This window comes from Drosophila mojavensis, unplaced genomic scaffold, assembly GCF_018153725.1.
Source record: "Drosophila mojavensis isolate 15081-1352.22 unplaced genomic scaffold, ASM1815372v1 contig_231, whole genome shotgun sequence".
Lineage (NCBI taxonomy): Eukaryota > Metazoa > Arthropoda > Insecta > Diptera > Drosophilidae > Drosophila > Drosophila mojavensis.
Genome location: NW_025318772.1, coordinates 1,743,922 through 1,767,667, shown reverse-complemented (window position 1 = coordinate 1,767,667; position 23,746 = coordinate 1,743,922). Strand labels below are relative to the sequence as shown.

At 39.6% G+C, this 23,746-nt stretch overlaps 3 protein-coding genes and 1 long non-coding RNA gene across 5 annotated transcripts; 1 reads left to right on the top strand and 3 right to left on the bottom strand.

The window, feature by feature from the left end:
• Positions 1 to 83: 83 nt before the first annotated feature.
• On the bottom strand, positions 84 to 12,851 carry LOC6574623 (nuclear protein localization protein 4 homolog). 2 transcript variants are annotated; one of them, XM_015167567.3, is made up of 8 exons: positions 12,748 to 12,851; positions 11,661 to 11,894; positions 11,439 to 11,605; positions 10,830 to 11,358; positions 10,579 to 10,777; positions 10,342 to 10,502; positions 572 to 984; positions 84 to 499 (listed from the first exon to the last, which is right to left on the bottom strand). In XM_015167567.3, exons 1-8 carry the CDS (start codon positions 12,829 to 12,831, stop codon positions 343 to 345), a joined length of 1,944 nt encoding a protein of 647 aa, XP_015023053.2. In that variant the 5' UTR covers positions 12,832 to 12,851; the 3' UTR covers positions 84 to 342. The 2 variants fall into 2 exon arrangements, with proteins under 2 accessions (XP_015023053.2, XP_002000657.1); XM_002000621.4 differs by lacking the exon at positions 12,748 to 12,851 and adding an exon at positions 11,969 to 12,185.
• Positions 4,745 to 9,112, top strand: LOC6574624 (peptidyl-prolyl cis-trans isomerase A1). The gene is made up of 2 exons (XM_002000622.4): positions 4,745 to 4,932; positions 6,784 to 9,112. The coding sequence occupies exon 2, from the start codon at positions 7,072 to 7,074 to the stop codon at positions 7,747 to 7,749; it is 678 nt and encodes a 225-aa protein (XP_002000658.3). The 5' UTR covers positions 4,745 to 4,932; positions 6,784 to 7,071; the 3' UTR covers positions 7,750 to 9,112.
• Positions 12,852 to 12,961: 110 nt separating the features above from the next.
• On the bottom strand, positions 12,962 to 15,043 carry LOC6574622 (succinate-semialdehyde dehydrogenase [NADP(+)] GabD). The gene is made up of 3 exons (XM_002000620.4): positions 14,780 to 15,043; positions 14,395 to 14,681; positions 12,962 to 14,332 (listed from the first exon to the last, which is right to left on the bottom strand). Exons 2-3 carry the CDS (start codon positions 14,662 to 14,664, stop codon positions 13,097 to 13,099), a joined length of 1,506 nt encoding a protein of 501 aa, XP_002000656.2. The 5' UTR covers positions 14,665 to 14,681; positions 14,780 to 15,043; the 3' UTR covers positions 12,962 to 13,096.
• Positions 15,044 to 17,671: 2,628 nt separating this feature from the next.
• On the bottom strand, positions 17,672 to 22,290 carry LOC122756991. The gene is made up of 2 exons (XR_006356877.1): positions 18,028 to 22,290; positions 17,672 to 17,751 (listed from the first exon to the last, which is right to left on the bottom strand). It is a non-coding gene; the product is annotated as an uncharacterized LOC122756991 (long non-coding RNA).
• Between the last annotated feature and the right edge of the window lie 1,456 nt (positions 22,291 to 23,746).

The window sequence follows — 23,746 nt, the reverse complement described above, 5'->3', positions numbered from 1 at the left end:
ACTATCAATCGTCTTTTCTTGAAGAAAATTTCTAGGGAATATACATATATGTATTAGCCTCGGAAATCTGCACATTTGTTGTATACTCAACAATTTAAATTTATTTAGAAATAAATTAAATTTCTTTTAAAACGCTTATACAAGATTACATTTATAGAGAACGCGTACGGCATGCGATGAGTTTGTGTTGCCACGCCTTCGATTGGCTTTCACTGCATCCAAGTGCCCCTCTGCTATTTATATGTATAGTAAGTATGATTGAATCTTTAGTTTCGTTTTAACACCAGAATTTTTCGTCGCGCTTAGCTGACGGCTGGAGCACGCTTTCAACTGATTGAATCCTTATCTCGGCAGCGAACAGATTTCGCAGGAGTTCAACTCGCCGCGATTGATGAAGGTGCAGTGGCTGCAGGTCCATGTGTTGGCATCTAGATCCATGGCATCGGCACCAGCGGCGCCAGTGCTAGCTGTTGCACCACTGGGATAGCTTGTCGTTCCACTAATTAACAAACATAAGAGGACGAACATTAGCATGATTAAAGAAGCGTAAGTGTATGGGCTCTGCACTTACCCGCCAGTCGAGCTGGCCTGGACCAGCGATTCGAGCAGTTTCCAGACTTCATCAGTTTTGAATTCAGCCGCCTTGTTAGGATTCTTGGAGCGCACCGCCTCGAGCAGCGGCCCCATATGCTGGCGTAATGGCAACATGTCCATTTTGTACAAGTAGACCAACAAATGGAAGTCCGAGATGGCCTCGAGAAAGTCTTCTTCACCCCAGGCGGACAGGTAGTTGCTCAGCGCATTAAAGTCCTGCAGATGGCCATCGATATAGCGATTCTCGATGGGGAATGGCTGGCGTTTGTCGTACTCGGTGAATGTGAATTGCGGCTGCAGCGGTGTCGAAGCGGGCACATCAACTAGCAGATACTCCACGGGCAGCGGACGAGCCAGCCGTTGCACCTCGTTGCCATATTGATCTTTCTCCTGAAACCAAAAAAGCACACAATAACTATTTTTGTAAGAAACCAAGAGAAAAATTGAATAAATTGATGAAGAAATTGAATTTACTGAGTCCACTTATGGGGAATATGAACTTGATACATGCAACGACCTCTCTTGCGCTAATGGCCTGGCTCAATGACCTACATCCCCGAGAGGAAGTGACATGTACACAGCTTTTTCCACCTGTTTGCTTTGCTCGGCAACAGGCCGACTTCCGGTGTGTGTGTCCCAGACGTAACTAAAATCGTTGCGCCAACATCAAGGTCATTGGGTCAAACGCAATCACGGAACTTAGACGATAGCTTACAAGCTAAGCCAATACACATGCTTAGTGTGAAAGCGCAGCGAGAGCAAAGCTTTTGTTTAAGAGGGAACGAACTGCATTAAGAGCGCACTCTCTTACACTCAGTTAGTCTCACTCAGCCACACTCGTGTGTGTATGTGCATGCAACAGTTTGGTGCATAGGGCACAAGCATAGCCACTAGAAGAACTTTGAAGTCGGGCGCATACGACTGCCTGATACCCTATTCTCATTTTGTGTTTTAGCAATAGGCTCGCTTCAAGCGTTTGTATGAATCTTTCCTATGGATGCAACAAAATGTTTTGGAGCTACGCATATATTAAATTTTAGTGAGCAATCGAAAAGTGTTGCGCCCTATTGTTGCGGGTATTACACTACGAAGGAAGCTATGCGTCCAGTGGCCGCAAATATATCTGCTATATACTTAATCATGGGCTATCCATGCAATCGACCCTCGGATAAGAAACGCCTCGGAAACAAACAATGTTACGCATAAGGACCAACAAAAAAAAATATGAAAACAATAATTGTATGCAAAAATTTCTGTCTGTGATAAATAACGAGAACCCGGATGCACATTATAGTGCAGTCCATTGCCTGTTCTAGTACTTTTGACTCTAATTAAATTTTTGTGGTTTCAGTTAACGAAACTTTCGCTTAACGAACCGAGGGCCCACTGTATACACTTCAAATTCGAACTCTCTACCACTTCAACTAATAGGACATTTGATATATTGAAAATTCATTTTACGATTAGCCACGTCTCTAGTGGAACGATCAGGAAAATCAAGCGACTTTATTATACGAGCTATATGATTTGCATAATCATGAAAGAGTCGAAGAGGAGATAGCCCAAATGTGTCATGAGGATTCCTAGTTCCGAATGCCACTGAAGTCGAACCCCTTGATGCCACTCTTGATAAAAGACTGCCTTATATAGCACATGTAAACGAGGTGACCACTTAAAGGTCAGACCCATTGAGCAGCAAAGCTAACTCTCACGCTGTGGTGGCCAACCAATGCCCAAGCTTCCCTGAATTGCCTGTATCTGTTTGCAACACTTGCAACTAGTTAGCTCACCTCAAAATGTGTGAAGGGGTAGAGGTTTGCGGTTTCAAATGCAGTGCTGGCCTATTTATGAGATTTTCTATCACAATTTGCACTTCAGTGTTTACGTCACACGCCGGGCCGTGGCCAAATACATTAATTAAAACCAGGTAAAATAATCAGCAATAATTTCTTAATCATTTGGATTTATTAATTGACATTTCGCCTGGGGCTGCAATTAAATAACTATATTACAATTTTAAATACATAAAAAATGACACAGACAAGTAAACAAACGAAAAACAAACAACAAACTGTTCTGTGATGTTGAACGTTTATTGCGGTGCTTGGTCAATAAAGGGCGCTGCAATTAAGAATCGATGGGCGTTGCTGGGCGTATACACATGGCCGGCATCAGCTCACACTGCACATGAACTGCACTGGCTAAAGCTAGCCGAGTGTGCAACGGATCACATTTAATTGCAACTCAATAAATCCTTTGCCATGTTAACGGTATCCCTCAAAGAGTTCCAAGTATTCACTCGATCGATCACATAAAGTAATTTGGATAAACATTGACATCTGTTGACACAGTGGCATTTATTAAAAGCTCTGTTGCACTTTGGGGCATCATATGAGGCCACTGCAGTCCAAGTTGTGATGACATGACATGACATGCGTGCGCTCAGCAATGTCCAAACTTCCCAATTGGAACGCACCTTATTGACCAAGCACCGCAATAAGCGACCTATGCAAGCGTTCAGCTTGTATGTGGCCCGTCACAGAGCAGGATTATGCCGTTGATAGCCTTTTTACATTTGAGTGCCATTTTAATATAGCTATTTAACTGCTGCTCTAAAAGAAATGTCCCTTACCTGGTTTTCATTTAAGCATTTTATGAGATAAACGGCCATGGCCCAGCGTGTGTCGTAAACACTACCATCAGTGTTTTCGCATAAATAGGTCAGCATCGCAGTTGAAACCGCAAACCTCAACCCTTTACAGTGAGTGAACTAATTGAAAATGTTGCAGGCACAGGTAGCAGCTCCCTTAGCCAGGCTCATGCAGTTTGATTAGAAACCACAGGTGAGCTGAGATTGTCATCTTCATGCGTCTGTCTGCATCAAGTCTTATGCATGCCAGATACAATTATATACTATTATATAAGGCGTCTAACACATGCAAAGCCAAATGAAATTACATTAATTAATGAATTTTGCATGAGCTGTTGGAGTTCGTATAAGTCAATACATATCTGTTCATATATAGGCGTAAATCAAATCATTAAGTAAGTAACTCAGTAAGTAACCCAACCCTGAATAAGCTCATAGTTCCATGCACACTGTCATATGAGCTACAGCAGTTGAAATCTCTGCTTACTAAAGCCAATTTATTGCTGAACAGCACACACAAAAAAAAAAAAAAAAGAGGAATGCAGTAGGTAAAGTGAAAAATGTTTGCCATAGACACAAGAATCATACTGCGTGCACGCACAGTCGGACACAGGACATTTCCGGAATTGGCTAATCAAACATGGTAAATTGACAACAGAGCATAAATTGAACCAGTGATAGGGAGCAACACAAAATGAGTGACGATGCTTGACTGTGTGTGTGTGGGCGTGCGTGAACGTAAGCGTAGAAGCAGAAGAATGCAGCTACAGTTGACATTGACCTTGAGCCTAAAGCATAGCTAGCAGCAGCATGCAAAGGGCGCTCTCTCTCTCTCTCAGCCAAATTTAAGAGAGCAAGAGCCAGGCGAAAGCTCCTTTGCTCCCCCAGCCTGGCAGACTATAAAAGCGAGCGCTGCACTCTGCACTCATTGCACTTGTCAACGAGACTCCCAACGAGACGCACCTTCCCATTGGACACGAGGAAACATACAGCGATGCAACAGCGCGCTTCACTGGAACTATAACAACAACGAGAATTATCTCAAAGTCTTTTGAACGACTGTTAACATGCATAGCCAGCTTGGCAACCGAAACAACTGCAGTAGTATTAGTAATGTTTTGGACAGCGGTTGCGTCCACAGCTGCAGCACCAGCTTCCCCGCGATACTCCACAGCTATTGCCAGTGCAACGCCCACATATCAGCAGCAACACGCCAAGCCACCCCGCGTCTACGCCAGCAATTGGCAAATCAGTAATGCAGCATTCAAAGCCCGCCGCTGCCAGCAGCAAGCACAGCACCTACAGAAAATAGACGAACATCAACAATTCGAGCAGGAACAGCAAGAGCAAGAGATTCAAAGCGAAGACAATAGCCGAGTGCAAAGATCAAACAGTAAAGCAAAGAATATTCATGAAAAAAGTGGAAGTAAAATATTCAAAGTGTTGGCGTCCTGCAAGTGCATACAAAGTGGTTTAAATTAAGCAGTCAAACGCAAAAATAAAAAGAAAATAAATAAAAAATATTAATAAATTAAATTAAATTAATAAAAAAAAAACATAATAATAATAAAATACAGGTTAAAGTGACTATAACAGCGTAAGTAGGGCGCTAAAGTGCAAAGATACAATTTAAGTAATAATAATAATATAAACATACAAATTTAAATTAAATGCTGCTTCAGCAAGAGGTGAGTGTAATTTTTAGCATGAAAAACTCCTGCGTCATTTTAGCTAACGTTTTCCTAGTTTCTGGGACTAACTAACAAATGAAAGTTTGATGCGACCGTTCACTGGAAAGGTATTATTTTAGATATTCTAATGTTTTGCTTCTATTTAAGAAGTAAGAAATACGAAGTTTAAAGCAATAATTGAACTGCAAGTTAATAATAAATTAAATATTTCATTGAAATTCAATTCGTAAACTTTAGTATTATAAATAGCACCTAATTTGGGTACTGTTAAAAATGTCATAAAAATGCACAGCAAAAACTATTTTTTTTTATGTACTATAGACCATTTATATCAGAATATCTTGAGGAGACTCATTTTACTTTAATTATTAGGCAAACCCCGAGATCTTAATTGGTGCAATCAAGTTGAATTATGATAAAAATTTGACTTAATATGCTCGACTTATGGTCGTAGAACCCATTCGCCATCATTTAGCCAATGCCCGTATGACTTTCCAACAGTTAGCAAATAATTAGTGAGCCGTGCGCTGGTGGTGGCGATTTTTGATTGACGGCAAACAACGGAACAACGACCACAGATACACGCATACACACAAACAAACAAATTCTGGCGAATCGAATTAAGCTTAATGCTGATGGATGTCTGATTAAACAGGACCTTAGTTGTTAAAAGTTATATGGGAATATATGAATAATATAGATTCGAAGTTTCAAACAAAAATAAAATCCTACTAAACAACATTTTGTGCTTATCTGATGATACAACTGTGTTATTAATGATAGTATACCAACTTCAGCAGGGCTATCAAAATGGCATTATGCATTTTAGCTAATAACCACAAAGACGAAGTTTCTAGTTGCTAAATACAAAGAAACAAAATCAAAACTCTTTTGAGCAAATATTTATGCATTAACACATTCCGTAGACAAATAACATCATTCGTATTTGAGGGCAATCAGATCTGAGCACACACAGATGCAAACACTGCGAGTACCTGCGAGTCAATGCAAAAATGCAAACTTTGTTCTAGGCAATGACAATGAAACTAAATCCAAATTGAAACGCATTCAGACGTGGCACATCGATTCCAATTTGCAGGGCTGATTTTTCATTCATTCATTTATGGCTTTAAATATTCATAATACTCACTGCTTAGCTTTTATTTTCGAATGCAATATTTCTCTAAGAGTATATCTCTAGCTTACAGAAGGGAAAACTCTGCTGCAAAGCTAAAAATAAATTTGATTGCTGATTATCCAGAGATATCGAGCTGTATGGAAATTAAAAAAGCTGGGAAGGATAAAAGAAAATGCAATATGCTGCAAAAGAAAACTTCTGAAATGTTTTCTGATTTCAGATAAGTGAAGTTGAATGGGCACAACTTTATTAGAGCATTTACTAGTCGGGCACTTTCAATTAGTACCGCTTTGCAGGAGTCCAACTTGATAGAGATGTCTTGAAAATAGCAGCAGAAAATTAAATTAATTGCGCAAGAATAGAGACTGACGGGAGAAGAGAAGAGATTTATATGACTCAATATTATTAGAAATACTTGGAAGTGTTTACCTTTATACAAAAGCACTTAATAGACAATAGGTTGAAAATATTTTGTTTTGAAAATAGCTTCTTCTATAGATTAATATTCCTATCTTAAGCAATAGGCAGACCTGTTTTTTAACTTTTTAATATACGCAGATAGAAAGGCTTTTCATATATATGATTGCGGTATTTTTTACATATATTCCAATCATTTTTCATCAACTAAGGACTAATATCTGTTCATTGTCATCAACTTGGTAAGCTCGGTAATACACAATCTATTGTTCTCTTTCTCTCTCTACATTCAGTAACACTATGAGAATACCAAGAGAACTGGAGTCTTCTCACCTGCAACCTATGCAAACATACTTACTGTCCAGACGATCCCGAACGGCAGCCGAATGAACTGAACTGCCTGCATATAATTTGCTCCGGCTGTGCAAAGCCTGCAGTTTGTTTCGCCGACTATTAATCTGGCCCGAGCCAAGTTAGAGCAGCAGAGCGACTAAAAAATGCAACTTGCGAAAACCCAAATGATTGACAACAATGACTGCACATAGGTGCAGCCATTGCCAACCCAAAATCAGCAACCGAATATGCAGACCGGCTTTGACTTCGACTTGCCCAGCACATCAGCTGCTGCAGCGGCAGCCGCTGCAGCTGCAGCACATTCCACTCAAGGCGACAGTTTCCCGGTTCTTCCCATTTTTCCGATGAGCGCAGTGGAATTAAGTCCCACCCCCTCATCTGCACGCAATCCCGTTTACTTTCTAGATATGGAAATGTCAGGAAAAGCGATAGGTCGCATTTTAATCGAAGTGTGCGCCAATGTTGCCCCGCGAATGGCAGAGAACTTCCATTCGCTCATTATGCACCATCGCGGCTTTGGGTACAAGGGCTGCAGCGTATTTCAGATCTGGAACAATGAAAGCATCACCACAGGCGACTTTGAGTTGCAGAATGGTCGTGGTGGCTATTCAGCACTCGAGGAGCGCTTCTTTATGCCAGATAAGACCGGATTGCCCGCCAAGCGAGGCGCCGTGGGCATGCGCCGGGGTCTGCAGCGATATGACAACCACGGATTTGTGGGTAGCCAGTTCCGCATGGTAATCAATGATGTACGGACCTTTACGGCCATATTTGGCTTTATTATTGATGGTATCGAAGTGCTGGACAAAATTGGTAGCACAGGCGATGCTCATGGAAATCCGACGGTGAGCATTTCTATCAAGGATTGTGGTGTATGTGGGGTCGGTACTTTCGAAAAAGATTAGCTATGTGGTAGCCCTGACAGTTTAGCCTAAAGACTATTGTATTCCATTATATAAACTAACACCTCCCGTAGCACAGCTTTTAACAGAACCTTCTAATAATATGAACAAAAAAAAAAAAAAAAAAAAAAAAATACAATACTATATAGAGATGAAAGCGAACGAATCAAAACAATCCATGAAGAATATATGTTATGTATAAACAAACACAACCAATTGTCAATGAACAATAATAATACAAAGCTGCTTAAGGCAGTGAAACAAAGGTATTCAAATTATTGATAAAAATGTCTGAAAAGGTTAGAGATAACTATGCCAAAACAACTGCAAACCATCCAAGTCAGAGTCAAAGTACTTTGCAACATGAACATTCATGAACATGCTCAATGGCAAAATATTACGAATTTATATATTGAAACTGGACTCTGATTTAAAGTTCATTTACAACATTGATTAGTTCTTTGAATATGAGGTAATACTTTTGAAGCCATATTGATTAAAGATATCAATAATTGACGATTTCAAAAGAAAACTTACAAACAATTAGGATTGCAATTTTATGAAGATGGCAAATGTGCTTAAAAGTGAATCAATCAATTTGATTAATTAAAATGATTCAAACTCAGTTAAAAAAACACACTTTGATTGAATACTTAAAAAAAAAAAAAAAAAAAAAAAAAGATCTTTTTCGAGCGATTACTAATATTAGAAATATGCATATATTTAAAAAATATCTAAATGTCATTGATGTGTTTAATCGTCAATAAATATTTGTGTTATGTGTCTAATAATATTCGCAAATGGAAGTTAAAATATTAATGAATGGTGAATTTCTAAATAATAAAAATACTTAAGTACAAAATTCTATTAGCTTGCTAAAAAGCAGACACATAACTGTGCCAAAAAGAAGAATTGAACTATTTTTCCAATATGCTATTCCAGTAAAAATATTGTAAAACCTAATATGAAAATTAACTTTTGCAAAATTAATTAGAATGAACCCTCTTTTATTGAGTTCAATTTTACAAAATATCTCAAGACGGTTAGTGATAAGCGGTTAATTTGATATGCACTTTACCGAAGATATAAAAATGCATCGAAAATCACATATACTTGCTATACACAACTTTTGAAAGTTTTTTTTTTAAGAAATCCTTACAGATTTTTTAAACAAGTATACAGTCGGGATCATCTGTCTCATTCCGTCATCAGTTTACAATACAATTTTAAAGGAAGTCATAAACTTCTAGCAACTGGAATACATATTTTGAGAAAAAATTTTTGTCTACACAGATTTAAATCTAAACGAAATTATTTTCGGAAAATCTTGATAATTAAAATATATATATATATATATATATATATATATATATATATCGCAAAGTGAAAACCAAAACGAAATTGAAATTAATATTGATATCACACAATCGCCAATAGAAGATCGTTAATATCTTCATATAAGTATATATATGTATGTTTATATAAAAAAATTGTATGGAAAATCAGATTGAAAAAAAAAAAAAACAAAAACAAAAACAATATAATCAGTATAAAAGTAATCATATAAAACTGCTAGACAGTGAAAAAAATCTTACAAAGTTATATTAAATTGAGTGAATGCAACTTTAAACCATCCAAGTTGGAATGTAATTTGAATCAAAAATCGATGGACGATGAATAGCAAATTTAAAGAATTTATTATTATAAATATTAATAAACTCATATTCAAGGTAAATTAACAATCCAAGCTCTTACATTTTTTTTTCCTTTTTTTTAAGTTAGTTAAGTTTAGCGTTTATATTAATTAAAATATTCAATCATGAATCTAAGACTTACAAAAACAAACAAGAAGCGATTTATGTTATTTTATTTTTACGACAGAACTTTGAAAGCCAAAGAAAAATAAATTTATATGAATAATTTTGTGCATAATTGCTTAAAACGATGTCTAATGAAGAAGGAAAATTATCGCATAGATGAATAAATAAAAGCGCAACATTAAAAGTATTATTCATATAATCAAAATTATTTAATTTCATTAATTAAACTTACTTGAAATGAATATTTCAAAGATTTTATCCTTCCTCGAGCATTTACCAACACTTAAAATACGAATATATTATCAAAATGTCTAAATGTTTAAACAATCATGCACACGAAATATAAAATATCGGCGAATTCCTACGACAATCTTTGAGCAAAAAGACAAAAAGCACCTCCTTTGCGAAAAACTAAAACAAAAAATTATTTTGTATATCAAATGCGGATTGAAAAGCCGTTAGGAAGAGATCGATTGGAAGTTTACAAACGCATTATATAAATATGGCAAATGAATATATACATACATATATCTAATCCCATGTTTTAATTCTATATGTCTGCAGTTCAATAAATTCACTAATGTTATTCCAAAAACATATTGTTTGATTCGTTTTATTCCTACTTTAACTTAGGAAACTCGATTCGTATTTAAGCTTTCATTAAGAGCATATGACTGAATCCACAGTCCAGTGCTGACTAATAAATTTTCTTTGGAATGAATCGCAATTGATGACAATCTATTTATATAATATAATGTACATAAATGTTACATACCTTATAGAAAACGTCCGGGACATATTGTTTATCAGTCGATTCTCGGACATAGCCGAGTTCGGGTGCATCCTTGGTAGGTATTAGACAATTATCACGAACCAGAGCCATACATTGAGCGGAAACAGCGTAACCCTCCATGTGCACCTGCTTGGTTTGATCACCTGACAAACGCACAACGTATAAATATAAATGTTTTTATATATACATAAATACTTATAATCATTAAGCTAAACTCACCAGTTACACAAATTGTTACAAATTTAGAGCCGAATGTGCCATTTGTGGCATATTTACATGGATTCGGATGACGATTCTGCAGCTCACCCGCTGTAATGCACTCCTGAGCGGTCAGAAAATGTGTTTCAATTCCGCGTATTTGTTTTACAGTGCCAGCGCTTGCATCTTCAGTAATTAGATCCGTGAAAATCCATCCAATCTATAAATAATATGATTTAAAACTGCAACTTAGAAATTTATTGATTGCTCACCTTTTTAAGTCCTAGTGCTTTGGCTACGGCATCCACTTCATCAGCGTTCTCATCTGGACAGATGTTTATTGAATCACGAGACGATTCCTGCGGCGGCTCATAGATTGCCGCCACTCTGGCACGTATGCCTAGAGGCACATCCGTGTGCTGCTCATAGGTGCCATACAACCATCCCATGCGCTGATGGCCTGTGGTACGCCAATAATTTAAGAAGCGCTCTACAATTTTGGTATTCTCAAACATAACATTGTCCACATGACGATAGGTTTGACGGTTGAGTGTTATAGCCGATGGTTGGCACTTGGAACAAATGCCCTTGGGCCATGGCGGATGCTCCCGACAGCCGGGCTTAATGCGACAATTGATGTCATCGAATACAAAATACTTTCCGTGATCCATGCCAGAAGTTTGCTTGCGTATGTACGAATGGAAGGACAAATGCTTGATATTATGTTCCTTCAGATAATTCTCGTCATATGGTTCCAACGGAGAGCAATGAACGCAACGACCATTGGCATTGTGATGACAACTATGCAAATTAAATGAGGAAAGTAATATATATTAGTATTCTTTTATAAAATAATTTTACTTCGGCTGTAATCAACTTACAGCTTACTATCGCGTTCACGTTTAATGGTGCCACTCGATTTAAACAACTGTTGATCCACCTCATCCTCGATCACATCAATGGATGGACGTAAGCTGTTGGTAAGTCTATCAGTGGATAACTTAGCGCTATTGAACGACATATTGTCAATCGCTGTGGTGCTCGTGCGCTATAAATCAGAATATATTAATATGGAATATAGCACATATGATTAATAAACTCACGCGTGATGAAGTGCCCGCAATCTGTTTTAGATAGACCATGTCGCCATGCTTGAGAGCGCTGCCCACCAGCTGGCTGCCGCTTGCGTGTAGCTCTGTGGCGAAGTTCCGCTCCATGAAAAGACCAAAGCCATCTACCTTGAGCACATTTTGTACGCTGTCATAAAGCTGTTTTAGATTTGATTTTGGCGAGATCTCGATGCGTTTGATGCCCTCCGCAGACTGCACGCGTATTAGCTGTAATTCAAGCAGCACATTTGAAAGCTGGTTAGATGCTGCATACATTTAATAGAGAAATGCATCGATCACACCGATTGTTTACATAACGTAAAGAGACGATGCCGCACAAAGGCATAAACGAAATTTCGTTTCTTGTAGATGAATTGCTCGAGCAGCAAAGGAGCGCTGGCCATGGTGTTCTTGCTGTTGTCTTGGCCTGCTGTTGCTGTGGTTGTTATTGTTAGGCGTAGCTTGAGCTACTTGGATTAGCCTAAAAGGCCTTAAACTTGGTGTATGGAACTGTACGACATGAAACCGCGCATTTAACTGCAACAGGAAAACAAATTCGTACCAAATATCGTATTTTTTGGCATTGCTCACAAAATGTAAATATATGCGATAGGACTGTGCCAAAAAGAGAAAAGGTTCTCACTGTCATGGCCACAAAAATATACGATTGTATACATACACCGCGGCGCCTCCTCTATCGGTCCGTGGCTTTGGTTGCAAAATCTACAAGTCATTGTACCTTTGTTTCTGTGTCTGTCCTGCGTCGTGTCTGTTGTCCGGCGTCGCCGTGGCAACGAATTCGCACTGACCGTACTCATCGACGGATTCTCCATTATGCACTACACTTCCCGCATAACCGGTGCAGAATTAATACAAATAATTCAACAAAATAAGAAATTTTCTTGTAGCAACTGCAACAACAGAGCGTTGGCGAAAATGTTATATGCCGGCGTTTTGAAGCGAACAGAAAGCACAGCATGGCGTCAGCTATATACTCTTCGAGTATACAATTGTAGAGTGCTCGATTCTGCCTTGTAACTTAATTATTGCTTTCTATCACTCCAATTAGCATTTTACTTACAATTTTATCGGACATTGCTTCAAAAAAATTACACTTGGAAGCAAAACAGCACTTGTGTAGACAGTAGGGACTAAGTGTGACCATGCGCACACTATTCTAATGGTACTAAAAAGATAAAATACCGAATGCTGTTAATAGTATAACAGCTCTGTCATGCATGTGGCGGTGGAGCGATATGATTTAACAGCTGAATGCTGAAAAAAATGCATTAACGTAAATTTAAAACTTTAATATTAACATTATTTTTCTTGTGCACATTTATATAATAATTTGAATTGGAATTTACAACATACAAGCGTTTTTGTGGAAGACTGCATTTTAAAGCTATAGCGCGTGCGTAATGGGAACATTAGTCATATTTTAAGTTGCCCATGCATATGTACTTGATATCCACGTAGTCGTCGATGCCATGACTGGATCCTTCGCGTCCCACGCCCGACTCCTTCACGCCGCCAAACGGCGCCTCTGGTGCGGAGATGATGCCCTCATTCACACCCACCATGCCCACCTCCAGCCGCTTGGCCACACGGAACACCTGTTGCAGGTTCTCGCTGTAGAAATAGCCTGCAAGGCCACGTTGCGTATCGTTTGCCTTTTGCACCGCCTCCGCCTCATCCTTGAATTTGATGATAGATACCACGGGTCCAAAGACCTCTTCGGTATAGATATGCGCCGACGTTGGCACATCAGTGACTATTGTGGGTGCATAGAAGAGATCGCCCACCTCCTGCAGGCCCTTGCCTCCAACTATGATGTTGGCCTTCTTGTTGCGCGCATCCTCCACAAAACCGCTGACCTTGTCGTACTGCATCTTATTGATCAGCGGACCGATTTGCACATCGCTGCACTTGCCATCGCCAATCTTAAGCGCTTCGACGCGTTCCTTCAGCTTTGTCACAAACTTATCATAGACGCCTTCCTGCACAAAGAAGCGATTCGCCGAGACACACGTCTGTCCGCAGTTACGGAACTTGGATGCCATGGCGCCATCCACTGCCTTGTCCACATTGGCCGAATCGAAGACTATGAACGGTGCATTACCACCTAGCTCCAAGCACACACGCTTAATCCCGTCGGCGCAATTGCGGAACAGCAGCTTGCCCACCTGGGTAGAACCGGTGAAGCTAATGCCACGCACATCGGGACTCTTGCAAAATAGTTCACCGATTGGTGCGGCCTTCTTGGTGGTCACCACATTGATCACACCCTTGGGTATGCCCGCCTGTTCGGCCAGTTTGGCAACAGCGAGCGCTGTCAGTGGCGTGTCCTCCGATGGCTTGACGACCACAGTGCAGCCAGCTGCCAAAGCAGCTCCTGCCTTGCGTGTTATCATGGCCAATGGGAAATTCCAGGGTGTTATTAGCGCCGCCACGCCTATGGGCTGCTTCATGACAATCACCTCGCGATTTGGCTGTCCACTGGGCACAATTTCGCCATAGATGCGACGGGCTTCTTCGGCAAACCACTCGACGAACGCATTGCCATAGACGACCTCGCCTTTGGCCTCATTGATTGGTTTGCCAGACTCGGCTGTCATGATTTCGGCGATTTCCTGAGCATGCTTTTCAATAAGGCCGTGCCATTTCTGCAAGAGATAAGAGGTATTTAATACATAACTCATGGCGTTCCATTTTCAATTTATTTTACTTTGAGCATATTAGACCGATCCTTGGCGGTTAGTGCACGCCACTCCTTGGACTCATACGCTTGCTTGGCGGCATCAATGGCCTGCTGTGCATCCTCCACTGTCATGTCGGGCACATTGCCAATCACCTCACCAGTGGCTGGATTTTTCACCTCAAAAGTTTGTCTGCTGCTCGAATCGATCCAATTTCCATTTACCAGCGCCTTGGTCTGCACCAACGCGGAGAAACCACGCATTCTGCTGACCTTCAAAGAACTAAGCCTTCGGAACATGTTTCTTTGGTTTTTACCTGATTTTGGCAACAAATCAATGTTAATGTCAGTGCTGTTTGTACCGGCAATTGCTTGTCGCTTATCAGTTTTCACATTATCTATAATTATCGCTTACCTTTTACGACTGGTGAAGCTTAGGTCTAATTACCAGATAGCTTTCCACCTTTTATTCTCTTCGTGGGGCTATCGGTCGTCTTGATTAGTTTCAATTGATTTTGATTACAGTGAATGGATGGTCACAGCTGAATGCAGATGAAGGATGTTACGTAAAGGTATGCGGCTTTTCGCTCTTTTGGCGCATGACGTCAGAAAAGCAACTGCTGTTAAGAAATATGTCCAATCATGTTTGTAATGAGTGTTCTAAACATATGTTACGAAACGAAATTAGTACGGCTACTTTTAAAATCAATTTAAAAGATGTTGGAAGAATATTTTTTACACGTTCACATCATGGTCTCTCTGCATGCATACATGTGTCGTCAGTGAAGTATTTGTACTCTTCTATCATAGACTGGCCTAGCGAAATCTGTCTCTATAGAGCCATGCAAGAATATCCCAACTTATCGATATATCGATTGAAATTCCAACGTTAATACTTATGTTAGTGATAAGAGATTTCTGTTAATCGTAAACATTCTCTCTCATTATATAGTTTTGTACCAGTCAGCTTTTGTCTGGTTAACCATCAGTTAAATTCAAATTCTCTATGCAAAAGAAAGTAGTGGCATGTTGCCCATTTTAAGTTATTGGAATTGTTGTTGCAGACAGCGCCACTTGTTTGCACGGAAGCTATGCATCCAAATTGAACCAGACTGCGCTCCATATGCAGCGCGCCATTCGCCTGCCTATGGTTTCAGTTTTGCTAACCTTTTTGTGTGCCATTTACCTGTCGCTTTGCATGAGTCGACGCCGCCGCAGCCAAAGCCTCCAACCGGTGCGCAAGTGCTCCATTTATTATGCACAGCTATGGTCATAGATTTCACATGTGCCGATGGCAGGTTCTGACTGCTGGCTGCCTCTTACCTACGCGCCAAGCTACTGGTCATGCAGCTTCCTGGTGGACTCCCTATGCAATCTGTGTTGCAAATTTTTGTCAATAAATTTTCGGCATAGAATGCCAAAACACTGGCTGGTTGCACCGGCTTGCCATGCAGACCATCATAACTGTTAAGATAAGATTGCATAGATGCGATGCGATGCGGAGGCTAAAAATGAATTCAATTAGTTCTGATTTAAAACTAATTGAAAATGCGTCAAGCTAAACGAAGAGCGCAGACGCGCACGCCCCCGGCCATTGGGCCTGTCGATAGGTGTGTAAGTTATTTGTCTTAAGTGCTGCCGGGAGGCGTTGCATGCCACAGCGATTCATGTTCGCCTGACTTTTATAATTATGGCCAAAAAGTAGAGAGCCTGGCAGCCGGCTAATGAAGAGCTCACATTTCGGAGCACATTCTAATGTCTACTTAACTGCACAATTGTGACAAGTTTAATGCGGCTGCAAAATAACAAAATTTATAGACAATGCGGCCTGGGCTCTTTAAGCACAGAACTAGGCAGCGTGCCTTTTGTCTAGCTAATTGTAATACGAAATCATAACACGCCATAAAAATGAGACAAAAGCGAAGCAGATCGGGAGAAACCAGTTCCAAGACATAAGACGCAAGGCACACGAGACCCAATAACCAAGACCCAGGCAGCTGGTCAATGGCAAACAATGCTCTAAGAAAAATCTACTGGAATAGCAGCAGCCGCAGCAGCAGCATCAGTAGAAGCAAAAGCAGCTCAGCCATAAATCATGTTTGGAAACACGTTCGCTCAGGAGACAAAAAAACAAAAAAAAAAAAAAAAAAAAAAAAAAAAAAGAATTAAAGAAATACATAACATCTGTTCTTTTGGAACCGACAGCTTTTTCTGAAAGGACAAAGCAACTGACAGGCAGGACTTGCTGCAAGCTTAGGGCGTCGAACTGGTTGCCACAGAGATAAATGTGTTTGGTGTGATCGTGTTCTCAGCAGCTGCTCCTTGCTGCCGACTCGCTCAAGTTAAGCGCCACACAAAATGGCTGCCAGGATAATAGCTTTGCCTCCTGCTGCTGCTGCTGCTGCTGACTCACCTTGGCACGTGGTTTCACTCCTTGACAGCTGTTGCAGCTGCTCAAAAAGAAAACAAGTCACAATGCTCTAGCCTGACTTGACTGACCAGCGGATACCCTCTACACAACTATGAATTTCGTTAGATCTTAAGAAAGTTTTGTGTCTTATTTATTTATACAGAACTACTGATTTGTCTTAGATATAACTCATTGCGCTTGTGCTTCTAGAACCTTCTCACTAGACATATCAGATATTATCCAAGTCAGGAACTCAGTTAAATTCATCTCTGAATCAAGAGAGCGAAATTAAAAGTTATGAGTTATCATAACTGCATTATACCCTATTTGAAGAAACACTTTCGATAACTCGAGGGTATTACAAGACGTTGTTGAGTGGCAGCTGTACTCCATTTCGACTCTGCCCAGGACTGTCCCGTTCGGCAACAACTTCTGGTGGCAGCAACACGTGTGCCTACTTGTATGTATGTGTGTGTGTGTGTGTGTGTGGTTTAATTATTATTTACCTTTGCCTCAAGGTTATGGCATTATTATAGCCAACTTGATTATTAATTCATAATCTGGATCCTCGCCTCTGCGTTAGTCCCATTGTTTGTGATCTGCTCTAGTTAGGGTCCCTTGGCCTTTGTCAGCCGGGCTGCCCTTGAGCTTGGGCCAACCCTATTGGGATTGTTGGCAGCCGCGCAACCCCAATCGTAAAAAATAATAATTACGCACTCACACACACACACATATATATGGAATCTAAGAGTTCCTTGTTGATTGCCATCTTCGTCTAGCTACGCATAATCTTTGCCATTGAAATGCGTATAGGAAACTGTATTGCGCATTCCTTTCAGCCAAAGCCGAAGTCGAAATTTTGGTACAATTATTGTGCCATGTTCCTATTGTTTGCTATGCGTAACTCATCTCCAAACAGGGTTCCAGTTTACCGATTCGCCATGGGGTTGGTCTTATTGCCAAACAATTGACATACACTGCGGAAAATGATTATGCCAGAGGTATTTTTTGTTTTTCTATTATATTCTGGAGATCTGATTAAGTGGAATAGGACAGAATTGAAGAGAAGAGAGAAGAGAAAAAAGAGAAGATAGAAGACACCACACAGAAATCAGAAGAGTGATGAAAGAAGATAGAAGACAGAAAGGGAAGAAGATAGAATATAGATGAAAGAAAAGAGTAAACTGAAGACAATATAGATAAGAAAGAACAGAAAAAACAGTGGACAGAGAAGAGCAGAGCAGAAACTGTACCAAATATGAGATTTTAAAAACGCGTAAAACTTGTTAAAAAGCAATCAAAGGTGTTCTGCAACTACGCACTTGAATTGGTACTCTTGATTTATAATTTATGCAACCCCCAATGGAATGGCAAATGTTACGCATTGGCCCACTAGGACAACGTAAAATGGGGTGGTTTAGCCCAAAGGATGCTGTGATTATCCCCAAAAAGTTGCCGCTGCTAAATGTGGAACTGCGTCGTGAGCAAACGAATTCTCACGCTTTTATTTCTCTTTTTTTTTCATATTTGTTTTTGCGCAGCTTCTTTTGCCCTTGTTGTTCTTTGGCTCAGTCCCATGTCCTTGTCCTTGTCCTTGTCCTTATCCTTGTCGTCTTTGAGTTGGGTAGGCCTTTTTGCAAATGCAATGCGCCTTTGTGTCTTGCGAGTTTCCTGAAGATCAACTAACAGCCATAATTATACACCTATATATATAAGTGCATATACATACACACATGTATGTGTGTATGCATGTATATATATTTCTTTGCCCTAGGCTATATGCATTCATATTGAAATTTTTAGTCTCTTGTTGGGAAATGCAACAAACGAGATTTGTGACGTTTCCGTTTAATTGTTACAAATACTAATTTTTTCTACATCTTTCTTTTGTTTATTTGATGTGTAAACGTTGCACGTGCAAGCTTTGCGTTCAGCTGTCGTCTGTGTTTTTTTTTTTCATTTTTGTTTTTGCCAACTTTATGCGAATATCTTAACGCATAAACAGATCAAATTACGAGCGCTCTAAAAAAACAACCGGAAGTTTGTAAATCAAAAGAGGAACAAAATCCAAAAGCTCGCTTAATTTTTAATTTTTTTTTATGCTCTTGTTTTTTTTATAGTCTCATAAACATTTTGTGGAATTGCAGCAAAAGGATGCTGCTGGCCGAATGAACTTGAAAAAGTTATTGAAGATAAAAGCGATCTCAATCCACGCTTGATTTGCTTTCAGGTAAGTGTAAACACAATTTCAGTTACATTTTTACCCTGGGCTTTGTTTTTGTTGAGCAAACATCGAACCTGGCATCGCAAACAGAGTCAAAGATCAGTCGATGATCAGCGATCACTGCTCCGATCTTCTGCCTGAATCGTGTGGTTACGTTCGTACGAAAGTTCATTGACGCCCAAAGATCCATTTATATAGTACCATATAAACATCATTTGTGCTAATGATCGTAAGTTACACTGATCTGGTATACGATCGAGGGATTCGAAAATATATACTACGCTTTAATTAATTGTATCATATATTTGAGGGTAGTAGAGCGACTATACAACAACAGTTTGAATTTTGGACAGATTCTTATAAAGATCTTCGGTAAAGATTTAAGCGAATTGAGTCTGGGAAAATTGCAAGGAAAACTCTGACAAATTCATTTTCCCAGCGAACAACGAATCAATCGATCTTCGAAAACCAGTGCTCGAGGTAAATGAAATGTAAAATCCGCTTGCGCAAGATCCCGTGCAACAGATAATACGAGGTATAGATACATATTTGAACTATCTCTTTCTTGGACTGTTCTTTTGTGTTTTGCTTAAGCCGCAAGTAAATTTCGCTGTAGATCAATCAATGGAACAGAATAATAAATCAACGGAAATGCAGGACTTTCGGCTAACGCGGCATGTCCTGGCTGCAGCAGGATGCCTTTTGTCTGTGAGCGACTGATCCTTTTGTATTTGGCAAAAATGTTGTTTTCGTTGCGTTTCGTTTCGCTTGTTGTTTGCATTTTCGAAATGCAAAATATGAAGCCTCGGCCAGCTGCAGGTCCATGGACAGCACACAACGAGTATTTGCTTTTGAAAAGAATTGTGTCTGTATATGTGAGTGTGTGTGTGTGTTTGTGTGTGTGGTGATCTTCAATGCGATATGCAAACATCTGCCATGAGCAACGGTCGAAGCGATCGCAACTGTACCCAAAGCTGTATTCTCGTACAGGTGGCAATCGCTACATAGGCCACATAGTCGATCATCAGTCATCAATTTGATACGTGCCGCCAGGCATTGCAGGGCCGATCCTCGGATCTGTCGATCGCACCCGCGAAGATCCATTGAAACTAATCAGTCAACACCTGTTATTTTGAGCTAATATTCTCGATGGGCTACGTGCCCAAAAAGTGTATATAACCCTAAAACGTTGCATGATCCATGCGTGCCACGATCGTTGCGGGATTTTCCTAGTAAGAGGCCAAAAACAAAATAAGCAAAGGATGTCGATGTCTGCTGGCACAGTAGACGCAAACCTGTTGGCTGCTAATGCCGCACATTAATTCAATAGGATGTCTGAGCACCCGCAAGCGGGAGTATAAGATCGAGAGCAGAGCCAGCCGGCAGGTAGCGAGCTGCCCCGGTTCACTGTGCAGGATTAGCATTAGAAAGAGCTGGAGCGAAAGAGAAAGGATCAAGACAACGAGCCGTGCGTCTAAGTAGCCAGCTTATTGTAAGCCAGAGCCTTAGACGAGCCAGAGCCAGAGCCAGAGCCAGAGCCAGGGCAACAATCGTTGCTCCGATACCTTAAGTAAACCCTAAGAACTCATTCAGGCGGAAGTAACAGCTGCGTCTTGTAAATGCAGTCGCAGTTGCAGTCGAGACTTGGCAATTATGCGCAGCTGTAAGATCGAAGAAGATCGACAAAGGATCGAAAGCTTCGCTCCCACACATACGTGAGGCGCAACCAAAGCTTTGCAGCAGATTCTGCGGTTAATGTTACTTTTTGGTTTATATTCGGGCTTATTTTTTTATTTTTTTGGTTTTAGTTGATTTTTTTTTTTTTTTTTTGGGGTCCAGTTGTCGACATCGTCGCACCTGTCGCACAATTTATTTTACGCCAAGAAGTGAAAAGCCCTAAAGAGAAGAAAACAAAAAACAGTTGCTTGATGTGCAACGCATATCCGTTTGTCTTTAGCTTCCTTTTCGTAATGACGACAAACCAAAAAGAAGCAGCTGCCAGCCAAGAGTCCAAAAAAAGGAACTTGAGAGAAAAACGCGATCAACTATCTTACAGACACAGAAAACCGAATGCTCTTCAGATGGGATATTAAGCGAAAAACGTGATCTTAAAAAGTTAAATAAATAAGGGTTTTAGTAATACATCATATTCTGCTCAATCTAGGTTAATGACAATCCAATAGAGGCTGATTCCGATAGAGGTATTAGCTAACGTGCTCATAATGCTAACTATAAAGAGTGCTTAGTTTAAAGAGAACTATTTATGATACACGATAAAGTAAAGGATGAGTAAATCAACTGATTATCTCCTCTGAGTAGAGCTGGCAAACATATTACAGAGGCCGTCAGAAAATGCGAATACTTGATCCGTTAGGGCATGACTTAAAGTTCAAGTAAACTGGTCCATTGCGTCCTCCTGATCGCCAGATATTAACCGACCCGCAGCCAGACGATCAGACACAGACAAAGACAGAGAGTTTGGTCTCTTGCTTGCTTTCAATGCTTGTAATTTGCAATCGTTCACATGTTGTTCTTGTCTGATTTTATTTGCTTTGATATGCTTCTCTTATATTTTTTGCTTTTTGCTTTTTGGTGATCAAAAAGTTGCCCTGCGATCACTTTAAGTAGCTCTTGCTTTTATAAAATCGCCGAAATTTACGCAAACTGTCTCAGAGTACTGAAAGAATACTTCCTTCTGTTCTCGGACTGTGAGAAACAAAAAGATCAGCAAGATCGTTTGTGATTCACCCAACGGCTGTAGATCAATGTCACGTTTATGTTTTGAGCAAATTTATAACTGTATTAAAAATATGTATGTATGTATATAGCATACAGCCATACATGCACGCATACATGTACAAGATGTCGCCACGCTGAGTTACGCGCAGCCGGCGATCAGCTCATATTCACATTGATCGACGAGGGATCGAAGTTCGAGCTGATTAAATAATATCAATGGTCGCCAGATCGCTACAAATATGATAGTCAAATTGTATTATTATGCTAATTATTATATATAAATATAAGATCTTGGATCATATCAAATGGGGTGATTCGGTCCTTAAGTGTAGCAAGATCGCTCAAAATAATTAACAATTTTATTGTTATGTAAAATATTTTATGCGCCTTAAAGCAAGGGTGAAACATAATTGGGCGTTCTATTGAGAAAGCTCAACAAGAGCGAAACACTTCAAATTCACGCATCGAGAATCACAGAGCAATTTCATGAGAAGCTAGATGTAGTAGTTGAAGCAAGCGCCTCGAGGATCCCTGAGAATCATGAGAAAATAAAAGTAATCAATCAATTTATACATTCAAATTTGCTTATGACTACTTTTAACTATTAATGTATTATTTATACAATATATATGTATCAATGCGAGTATAAACCAAAAACTAGATGAGCAATATAGCTCACTGATATATGTATACATGGAAGATCCGCTTGAAGAGCAATTCTGAGGATTCACAATAAATATGAACTATAAACCAATAACAACAATTATTTACTTACAGCTCTCTCCGATAATGAACTACACGTATGAGCATTACCTTGGAGGAACAGCGATCGACAAAAATCTAGTCTTGTCCGCACTTCATCATTTGCTTGCCCATCCGCAGAGCTAACTAGAGCCTGCGAGATCACAAATTGAATGATGTGCTACCATTTTGACTGGCTAACCCAGAGGACGAAATAAATTGCTTTGAACACATAAACAAATTACAAACAATTAATTAAACATTTGGGCCGTGTGTACTTTTCCTCTTCTTATTCAATGCTCGTCAAGCGACATGTAATGGCCCATTTGTTGGGTTAGAGGGCAGTATCGGGTGCTGTTATAGGGTGGCTTGTAAACGACAATGTAATATGCAATCCAGACCTAGACTCAGACCCAGACCCAGACCCAGACCCCGAGCCAAAGGCAATCTGAAAGCCGAAGCGTAACCCATCAACCAAATGCCGACGCGTCAAAGGTGTGAAGACAGTTGGCAGATTAGACAATTTGCCATGGTTCGTTAGGAGTTCTGCCGGGGCCATGCCACATGGAAAATCAAAACAAAATTTCAAACGCTTCAATGAATTTTTTTTCTTCTGCTCCTTCTTCTTTCTTTTTTTTTTTGCAAGATGCAAGGGAAACCTTGGGCGCTGGGCTCATAAATATTACCGGTTTCTCTCAAAGACCACGCAAACTAGTTTCAGGAGATTTTTTTGGTATGTGCGTACGAGTGTGCTTGTGTGTGTGTGTGTGTGTGTGTGTGTTGTGCTTTCTTTAAGCGAGACAATGCGGTTCATTAGAAATGCGCACACACACACATGCGCAATATAAACTCTCACAAACTCCAAAGTTACAATTCATTTCTCCGTTCTTTCTTATGTAAGAAACTAAATATTAATAATATATTTTCAATTAATTCAATTTTAACTTTATTTATGTCTTTGTTTCGCCAGATAAAAGAACAATTTTCTAAAATATTCTAGAATGATCTGTCTGAAGAAAATCGTATTGAATTGAACAAAATTCAAGAAAAGTTTGCATCTAATAAACGCATAAAGTTCTTTAACATAACTTCCCTAGAATGTTCTATAGAATACCATAAAACTTGTATGCTTCATTTCTTTTAGATATGTTTTTTTTCTTTTTCAAAATAATAATAATATGTCTTAATATACAAATTTTATACATAAAAAGTTTTTCAGAGAAAATAATGTATACCTATTGAAAAACCTTTTCTATATATTTCTAGCA

Bases quoted from the DNA above. Each gene is read 5' to 3' on its own strand.
- LOC6574623 (XM_002000621.4), bottom strand. From the start codon at position 12,070: ATGGCCAGCGCTCCTTTGCTGCTCGAGCAATTCATCTACAAGAAACGA. The intron at 10,503-10,578 runs GTGAGTTTAGCT...TGCGTTTGTCAG, and splicing joins TGTAACAATTTGTGTAACTG to GTGATCAAACCAAGCAGGTG. The intron at 500-571 runs GTAAGTGCAGAG...TTTGTTAATTAG, and splicing joins CAGGCCAGCTCGACTGGCGG to TGGAACGACAAGCTATCCCA.
- LOC6574624 (XM_002000622.4), top strand. From the start codon at position 7,072: ATGCAGACCGGCTTTGACTTCGACTTGCCCAGCACATCAGCTGCTGCA.
- LOC6574622 (XM_002000620.4), bottom strand. From the start codon at position 14,664: ATGTTCCGAAGGCTTAGTTCTTTGAAGGTCAGCAGAATGCGTGGTTTC. The intron at 14,333-14,394 runs GTAAAATAAATT...TATCTCTTGCAG, and splicing joins ATCGGTCTAATATGCTCAAA to AAATGGCACGGCCTTATTGA.